This window comes from Lissotriton vulgaris, chromosome 12 (assembly GCF_964263255.1).
Source record: "Lissotriton vulgaris chromosome 12, aLisVul1.2, whole genome shotgun sequence".
In the NCBI taxonomy this organism is placed as follows: domain Eukaryota; kingdom Metazoa; phylum Chordata; class Amphibia; order Caudata; family Salamandridae; genus Lissotriton; species Lissotriton vulgaris.
The window spans coordinates 751,787,635-751,797,021 of NC_141700.1; the positions used below are offsets into that span (position 1 = coordinate 751,787,635).

General features: G+C 44.2%; 1 protein-coding gene across 1 annotated transcript; it reads left to right on the top strand.

The window, feature by feature from the left end:
- The first annotated feature begins 260 nt into the window (after nucleotides 1–260).
- LOC147678583 (uncharacterized) lies at nucleotides 261–9,013 on the top strand. Its single transcript, XM_086945707.1, has 3 exons — nucleotides 261–595; nucleotides 1,347–2,098; nucleotides 8,996–9,013. The coding sequence occupies exons 1-3, from the start codon at nucleotides 286–288 to the stop codon at nucleotides 9,011–9,013; spliced, it is 1,080 nt and encodes a 359-aa protein (XP_086801833.1). The 5' UTR covers nucleotides 261–285.
- Nucleotides 9,014–9,387: the final 374 nt, after the last annotated feature.

Sequence of the window (9,387 nt, forward strand, 5' to 3'; positions counted from 1 at the left end):
ATGCTACAGTTGCTGCACACTGATTAGTGGATATGCCACATCAATGCCCTGTACAATTTATGATTTACACAGTGCTGTCGATCCATTTGTGTTGAATCATCATTCTTCAGTGTGATAATCATGGAGACTACGAAGCTCAATGTGTGCATGCATTCACTAATGTTTATGCCATGCAGAGTGGCCTTGTGAGGGTACCCCCAGTTCTGGAGGGAGGGGGGTCACTGTGCGTCCAGATTCAGTGTCTGGCTGCTGTACTGATAGATGCTGACATATGACAATGTGTAAATGTTCATTAGTCCTTCTTTACTCTCATACCTGCAGCTCAAAGTACACCAACGTAAGGCTGTCTGGAGGGCCATAGCAGCAAAGGTGCGAGCCCTGGGGGTATCAAACAGACGACACACACACTGTCACAAGAGGTGGGACGACATCAGCCGGCTGGCTAAGCAAGTGGCAGAGATGAAGTTGGGGATGGTACCACGCACAGGGCGTGTGGCACGCCGCACCATGACTCCGCTGATGGCACGCATACTGGCAGTGACCTATCCAGACCTGGATGCACGTCTGAAGGGGCTTCAGCAGCAAGACAGCGATGGTGAGTATCCGGGGAGGGAGAGTTTGTCTGGGAGTGGATGCATGTGTAGAGTGCCTGTGTCTGCGGTGACACATGTGATGTGCGTGTGCTGCCATGCTGTGATATGTGATGTGAGTGGCAACTGTGATGTGTGTCTGTATGAGGCATTGGCCCACCATGGCCTTACTCTGCAGCTCCTGGCTGCAGTTTTCAGTCCTTGACATATATTTTGTTGTCCACATGGTCACTCTTCTTTGTGATGGTGGGTGTAGTCCCTATTATGCTGTACAGCTGTGTCCACTTAATGAGTGGTACACCATGTCAGTCTACTTTGCATGCACCTGCATGGTAGTGGCCCACACATCTGACAACAATGTGAACCCACATTGGCACATGGTGATTGTAATGGCCTATTTGACAATGTGGCATGTGTAGACAAAACAGGTGTGTGTATTCCCCTCTGGATCCCTTTAGGCTCTGGAAGTGGTGATGTTAGTTGTGGCTACATCATGTCCGTGGGGCAGGTCCATGTGGGCTAGGGGAACACCATCCATGGGCAGGGTGTAGTGCTGTGTGTCATCGACATTGGTCCACTCCTGCCTGTTTGTCCGCATGACAGGCTCAGTTGTGGTGTAACTGGTGTGTAGCAGCACAATGATTTGAGGGTGTGGTGGTTACCATGTAGCTCTAGGCCTCTCATGTGCTGCATTGCTCTGATATCGTGTGACCAGACTATGACACTTATACAACCATGTTTCTGTCACTAATGCAGATTCGGAAGACACCACGGCGGAACATGATCCTGAAAGTGGTGGGGAGACCAGCACGACAGCGGCAGCAGAGCAGGGTGAGACGGAGCAAAGTGACACTGACCACACCAGCGCTACTGAGGGTGACAGGAGTATGCATGAGGAATCTGTGGCTGAGACACAGAGTACCACTTCATCTGATGGCAGGGGGGATGAGTCCCTGTTAGCAGCCACAGGGGATGGGGACTCTGCTGCTGCATCTGACTACCAACGGCCACTGCCCACCCTCCCATCCACTTCCTCTGGGGCTGGCCGTATCCGTGTCACTAAGAGGGGACGTGTGACATTCACACATGGCACCGCAGCACCTGCACCTGTCCCCCCTGCTGCCCTCAGTGCAGAGTGCGTAGAGCTCCTGCGGCAACTTTGCGTGGGCCAGACCGCCCTGCTGAATGCCTTCAGTGCCCACGATTACAAAATAGGGCAGGTTCTGGCATTCATGGAGGGCATACACTCTGACGTGGGTGGCCTACATCGTACACTCCTGTCATTGTCAGGTACAGTGACGTCAGCCCTCCAACATGCCCCCTTTGCAGCTCAGGTGCCTGTGACGTCCACCCAGTCAGTGGCCACATCAGATGACAGTGAGCACTTGGGACATACATCAAGTAAACGTTACAACACTAGGAGCACAGCTCAGACCCAAAGCAAACAATCCCGTCCACAGACTCCATCCCCAAAGAAGGGCAGGGACCCCCCAATATGCACAGACAAGGTGAAGTCACAGAAGAGCAAGGCCAGAAGAACATTGTGTCAGACATCAGGCTCACATGCTGCTGAGCCATCACCAGATATTGACTCTGCTATGCCCACAGAGGATGTGTGGGATGTCATGACTACACCTGGGGTGAACACAGGGACACACCCACCTACCACATCAACCCCAGAACAAAGTACATCGAGGCAGGTGGAGGGAAGCCCTGTTGTGACCAGCCCAGTCATTGTGGCAAAGAAGGGCAGTGTAGTGGCCATCCCTGGCAAGAAGGGACAGGAGGGCAGTGTAGTGGCCATCCCTGGCAAGAAGGGACAGGAGGGCAGTGTAGTGGCCATCCCTGGGGTAAGTGGGAAGGTGGTCACTGTGGGGGGTACACCTTCCAGAGAGGCTAAAGTGGTCCGGAGGTGTAGCCAGCACAAGCGTACTGCAGGATCAAGCACTTCTCCAGAGGGAGTGGCAGTGTCTGCCCCTGAAGTGGAACAGTTGGGGGGTGTGCAGGTGGTGTCAACGCCACTTCCCATCAACCCCATGACAGGGAAGCAAATTCATATGCCAAAGAAGTGGAAGGGCACCCCTCCAACCTCTCCCACCCACACTGTGTCAAGGGCGTGCATGACTCCACCTCCACGTGCCACCTGGTCCGCACAGCCCTCCACCTTGCAGGCCCTCTGTTATAGCCACACCACATGTCCCTCTGTCACACCAGTCAAGTCGACCTGCAGTCCCTGACACACAGCCAGGTTCCACTCCACATGACAGCCAGGAGTGAGTTGTCAACACCCTCAGACGCCTGTGCCACACATAGGTGTGCTACAGTACACCATTGTTAGCGATGTGGGTGTGTTCCTGGGCCTGTTGCTCTGATGTGCTGTACCCTGCCCTGCCAAGGACACTGGGCCTGTTGCTCTGATGTGCTCTCCCCTGCCAGGGACTCTGGGCCTGTTGCTCTGATGTGCTGTACCCTGCCCTGCCAAGGACTCTGGGCCTGTTGCTCTGATGTGCTCTCCCCTGCCAAGGACTCTGGGCCTGTTGCTCTGATGTGCTGTACCCTGCCCTGCCAAGGACTTTGCACTTCCCGATTGTGATTCACCAGTGCATAGTCTATGGCATTTGCACATGATTTTGAGAGTTGCTGTTGTCTACTTATGTTGTGTAGCTACATCTGTGCAATATGTGAATAAATACAGTACATTATGGTGTATTTTCTATGGCATGTGTGTGGCAGAGGTGTGCAGTGTGAAGGGTGTTAGTTTGTAGTGTATGTATGTGTGCCCCTGTATGGTGTGAGACACACATGTGTCAGGCAGGAGTTGTATGCCTGTTGTATGTTTTGTCTTGCCCTGTGTGGATGTTTGTATACAATTGTGTGGGCTGTGGGGAGTGCACTGGTGTTGTGTGTCCGTTGTCAGGCAATCCTGCTGTGCCTTTGTCCCTGGTTGTGTGTCGCAGTGTGTGTGTATTGTGCTTGTTGTTACAGTGCTTGTTGATGTGCAAGGGGGTGCACGGGATTGGCACCTGGCCTGTGACTACTTCGGGTGGTGTGCAGTGTTGGTCGGGGTGGTGTGTCGCTGTGATGTTTGGAATGTGTCCATGCCTTGGTGTTGCCCTGCCTTCTGCATTGTGCGCATGTGTTGACCGCGGCGGTGACGTGTCTGTGACCGTGACGTTGCTGCAGGTTGGCCGACGTTGTGTGTTCCGGATGCCGTGGGGTGCCTTGTTCTGAGGTGGGTGATGTGTGGGTGCCCATGTGGATGTGTTGTGCCCCCCAGCAGGATGCCAGTGTTGTGCTTGGGACCTGTGTCGGCATGTGTGTTGTGTGGTGTATATGTGTAGTGACGTACCTGCGGCGGCGTCCGCGGCGGCCCATTTGGCGATAGTGTTGCAGCAGGTACATGACCGGATGCATGTGGAGGGCTGGGTCCATGGGGTGCATGTCGGATCTCGGCGTGCGTGCTCCGCTGTAGACTTTCCGCCTGCTAGAACTGTGCGGTGTCTCCGGTGCGGTGCGTCAGCTTGTTTGGCCCATCCTAATTTGTCGAGCGGGGCGGACGTCATCGACCGCGGCGGAGGGTCTCGATTGGCTGCAGCCGCCGCGGTGGCGGGCGCACCTTGATGGCGGAGCGAGGCGCTCCGCGGCGGACGGGAAATGACCTGTGTTTACATATCCTAATGTGGCGGACGTGATTTCCACTGCTAGCGGGCGGAAAAAGCTGTTTTTCCGCCCCGCCATCGTTTCGGTAGTGCCACCGCCCGCTATCCTAATGGACCCCTAACTTTGAGTCTGTCCTAGGCCTTTCTGAATTTAGGAGTTCATCTCGGTAATAAAACCTGGCTCTCTTGTAAGCCTCTCTGACTAGGCGACGCGGGTACCCTCTTTGAAGAAATTTTGTTTTCATATTTTCAGATTGAATGTCAAAGTCTTTTAGACTAGTGCAATTTCGCCTGACTCCCAAAAATTGGGAGAAAGGGATACTGTCTTTCTGACACTTGGGATGGTAACTATTAAAATGCAGGAGAGTGTTCCTAGCGGTGGGTTTAGTATATAGATCCACCACTAGGGATACTTCCTTTTGTCTGATATAAATGTCAAGAAACTCTACTTCTTTTTTATTAGTATGGGCAGTGAATTTAAGATTTTCATCTGCTTCATTTAACCATAAAAGAAATTCTTCCAAAGTCTGTTCCCCATTGGTCCATACAAAAAAGATGTCGTCTATGTAACGGTACCAATGAGAAACAGACTCGGAAAAGGGGGCCATTTCATTGAAGATATGTTTCGCTTCAAATGCAGTCATGTATATATTCGCTATTGAGGGAGCCATAGAGGCTCCCATGCTGACACCCTTTGTCTGTAGGAAGAGATATTCCCCAAATTCAAAGAAATTTTCTTTTAGTACCAGAGAGAGACATTCCTTAATGAAGTTGTTAGAGCACGGAATTTGATGTTTTTCGATAAACCACATAGTTGTTTCTATGGCTCCTGCTTGCGGAATGTTGCTGTATAGCGACTCAATATCAAGAGTCACTAAAATGTCTCTTTGCTGATTAAAAGGGAGGTTTTCAATTTTCTTAATAATCTCACCCGTATCTTTAATGTAGGATGGTGACAGACAAATATATGGACGGAGTATGTTGTCCAAATATTTGGAGATGGCTTCCAGGGGGGTACCTATTGTAGATACAATTGGGCGATATGGAGGATCTTCTTGATTTTTATGGATCTTTGGTAGTCCGTATATACATGATATCTTTTGTTCAGATTTGTTTAAGAATTCATATTCTTTCCTATTTATAGTCCCTGCATCTAATGCCCTAGTTGTTATTCTATTAATGGTTTTCACTATCCTCTCTGTGGGATTTAGTTTAATTTTTTTATAAAAGGTCTCATCATTTAGCGTCTCTAACATTTTCTTTTCATACCTAACAGTGTCTATCAAAACTATCCCTCCTCCTTTGTCGCTGCTCTTGACCGTAATAGTTTTGTCATTTTTAAATTTATTTATTGATTCATGTTCCTCCTTTGAAATATTGTATTTGGGTTTGGGAACATATCTTAAACTCTGCTCTAGTTTTTTTAGCACTGCTTTTTCGAAAACTGCTATTTCAGGACCTACCTGTTCTAAAGTAGGGGTAAATGTTGAAGGGAGGGACACTATATTTGAAGACATATTGTCTAAGTCTAAAGGATCACTTTCCGAAAAACAAATTTTTAACCTTATTTTTCGGAAGAAGGCATGGATATCTTGGTATAGTTCGAAAATGTTGACTTGAGCATGGGGGACAAATGATAACCCTTTTGATAAAATGGATAGATCAGGGGAAGCTAAATTATGTGAGGAAAGGTTGAAGATCGGGATTACATCCCGTTTCTCCAGTACTGCTTGTTCCTTGTTTCTAGGAAATGTTGAGGTTCCTGGGCATATTGATGGTTTTGATAATTGCCCCTTGTTGAATTCTGGAATCTTACTTTCCTCCGTCCTCCTCTCCCCCCTCGGTATCCTAAAAAACGATTACCTCTTTGGTTATTTCTAGGTTCATAAGGTCTATCATCATGGAAACCACTACCGGTTTCTTCTTCTGATTCAGGGTCTGATGAGTCAGAGAATGTATTGATCCTACGTTGGGTATCATATTTCGGTGTCCCCTGTTGGTAGTCCGATTTAAAGAAACCCTCCACAATGTATGGGTAAGTACGTTCTAAGGTATAGAATCTTTTGTCTTTGACAAACTTTTCTTCCTTCCTTTTCTTAAGGTAGTCAGAAAAAGAGGTCATATCTTTTTTTATTATTTCGAATTGTTTATCTGCCTCTTCCATTGTGGTGGATTTTTTAATTTTTTCTTCTAATTCTTCTATTTCTTTTCTTATTTCTATTGCCAACTCTTTAGATGTAGAGATTATTAGGATCATTAAATCCCTGGAGCAGCGAGTAGCAATCATGCTCCATTTTGTAAGAAAAGTTTTGAAATCCACGAATAGACCCGGGATATTTTTGACTCTCAGTCCTAAGGGAATTATTCCATTTTTAAGATAATTCAACATAAATTCCCCGTGGGCTTCTATTCTTATTAACTTCTTCTGCAGGTTCGATAATTTGTTAGTATCACTATTGCTAAGTGGATTGCTCGTTTGGTCATTCCCAAACGCTGCACTAGTGCCTATTAATGTCGCAAAATCATCGTCCGAAAAACCAAAAGTTTGGAATTGGGCCATGATTATCAGTTATTACTTTACGAATTATGCAGCCACTTTTATGGTTAATCAATAACCAGAGAAGGGAAGGAAACAAGAAAAATATAGAGAAAGATATGTACCAAAAATCCAGATTATAAATTATCGTTTCTTTATGTGTCACCTCCTTGGAAGAACAGAAGTCCTAGTCGGATTAAAGCCCCACACGGATTAACCGTGGGTAAAAGTTTTTGTGATATATCAAGGGCCCCCTGGTAAGGATACAGATCCTGGGTCAGGGAAAAATGCAATGTGAAGGTATCAACCCAGGCTATCTTGAGCAAAGAACCATACTAGCTATGTATTAAGAAATAAGGTTATAAACATAAACTATAACACAACAATAAAGATTGATATGAAAAAGGATACTTTTAATTTAAAAAAGAGAGAAAATATTTGCATCGTATATACATAATAAATTGATATAAAACATATATTTCTCAAGTTTAAAACATATGTGATAAAAAAGCATTCAACATGTAATATTGTTGTCTTTTGTATAAACGCTGCAGTAGTTGTGTGCCAACGCGTTTCGACACTCCGTGGTGTCTTCCTCAGGACAAAAGTTTTTTTGCAGCTCAATATTCTAGAAAAAACAAGACATTTTCAGTTTTTGTACTTACATACAACTGAAGTGTTATAGTGCATGATTACATTCTGTCTATTTGACACTTATAGAGAAAAAATTGCTTATAGGATATTAGATTCTATATATTTCTTTGTAGACAATGTCTCTCTATTAATAACATAGCATAGTATTAGGTTTATAGAAACAAACAGATATTCCATTGGAGGTGCTAAGAGACAGAGGAACAATCCTCAACAAATAAAATACACATCCCTTTTATGTATAAACAGACGGACATTGAACGGTATCTTTCTTTTTATAACATGATAGAATGTCTGCTTTTAATAACCTTTTTTGATAGCATGTGGATGACATTTCAGGCAACAATTTCATAATACGGTACATCATTTTATTGTGGCCTATTTGAAAAAAACCATTACTTTTCAACTGAGAGACATTTATTTTCTTTCAATTATTTTGGGCAGTTATTCTGGGCAAAAAATTCAGAATGAAGGATCAAGACAAAGATAGAAACAAAATTCATAGGTTGTGGGAAGGAACTATTATATAGTGTCAGTGGCTGAAATAGGACGCAGAGTAAAGGTAGCTAAAGTTTTCGATTTTTAAGCCTATTTATTAAGTCTTCTTCTTATCACCCTAAACGGGTTAATTTAGACTATCTTTTATTGTTATATAGCTAAACTAAAAATAAAACCCTAAAGATTTTTTTACATATTCTGCTTTATTTTACCTCTAAAAACACTTGTTAATTATAAGCAAGTGAAAACACAAGTGAAAAGTGCAATATTATTCGTTGTGATTTAAAAACAATTTTTTCAAATATTGGAAGCTTCCTGATCTGAAACGTTCATTCTAAATGTACATCTAGTTCTTCATCTTGATTCAAACCGTACGGTGTATGTTTATGTATTGCCAGTGTTTTGTGTGGTTCACTCTGTAGAAGCTTTCTTTTCTCTATTTCCACCTCGTATATGTTGATCAACGGTTTCAATTCCATAAAATTTCAACAATTTCCAGTTGTTTCCTCGTTATTGTTTTGCTACTGCATTGCTAAGGTCTTTATTGATGGTAGCCCGTACATGCTCTAAGATCCATTTATTAGTTCACAGATTGTACTTCTGATATATTTTTGGGTGCACACTCAATGACATACACCACATATTGGGTTTTGCATGTAATCAATTTTTGGATTTTCCAAACTTTATTGGCCAATCTCACTTCCTTACTGTTTTTTGCTATTTGGCCTACTTTGCAATTGTAGCACTTTACAAATCCTGTTGTTTGGAGCTATTGTGTTGGTTTGTTGCTTCCTTTCCAAAAATGTTTTTTCAACTAATGCGTCCTTCTGATTTTTGGCTCTCCTGAATGTTACATTTGGGTCCTTTCCCATGATTGTTGCTACAGTAGGATCAAGTTTTAATATTTTCCAGCTATGTGTCAAAATACTCTTTTTTGGATTCCTTTGAGTAAGTTGTTGTCAAGCGGATAGTTTACGGCTTATCCATTGGTGTCTTCACTTCAATGATCTCCCTTTCTTGTTGTTCAGTTCTTTCACAACCTCTTTTAATTATTCCAACAGAGTATCCCCTACGTTTGAATCTCTGAGATGTCCACTTACTGTGTTTAGTCCACTCTTCACCCTCGGAGCAGATTCTTCTGATTCTTAGAAATTCACCGTACAGGATGTTTTGAATCCGGGCATTTTGATAAAAACTGTTCACATGGAGAACTGCATTTGTTTAAGATGTAAAGTCTTCTGGATTTTCTTGTCATTTATGTATATTTCCGTGTCTAGAAATTTCACTCTTTCTTCGCTGAAATTGTATGTGAACTTCAGATTTGCTTCCGTAGAGTTTAGCATTTTGAATTTTTGTTTGAAATCCTCCTCAGATCCATCCCAAATTATAAGAAGGTCAATAAACCTTAGCCAAATGATTATTTTATTCACATATTCATCGTTATCTGGATGCC

What these genes read in the sequence shown, in the direction of transcription:
- LOC147678583 (XM_086945707.1), top strand. Translation starts at nt 286, where the DNA reads ATGTTCATTAGTCCTTCTTTACTCTCATACCTGCAGCTCAAAGTACAC. An exon ending in TCAGCAGCAAGACAGCGATG is followed by an intron (nt 596 to 1,346) that starts GTGAGTATCCGG and finishes TCACTAATGCAG; the next exon opens with ATTCGGAAGACACCACGGCG.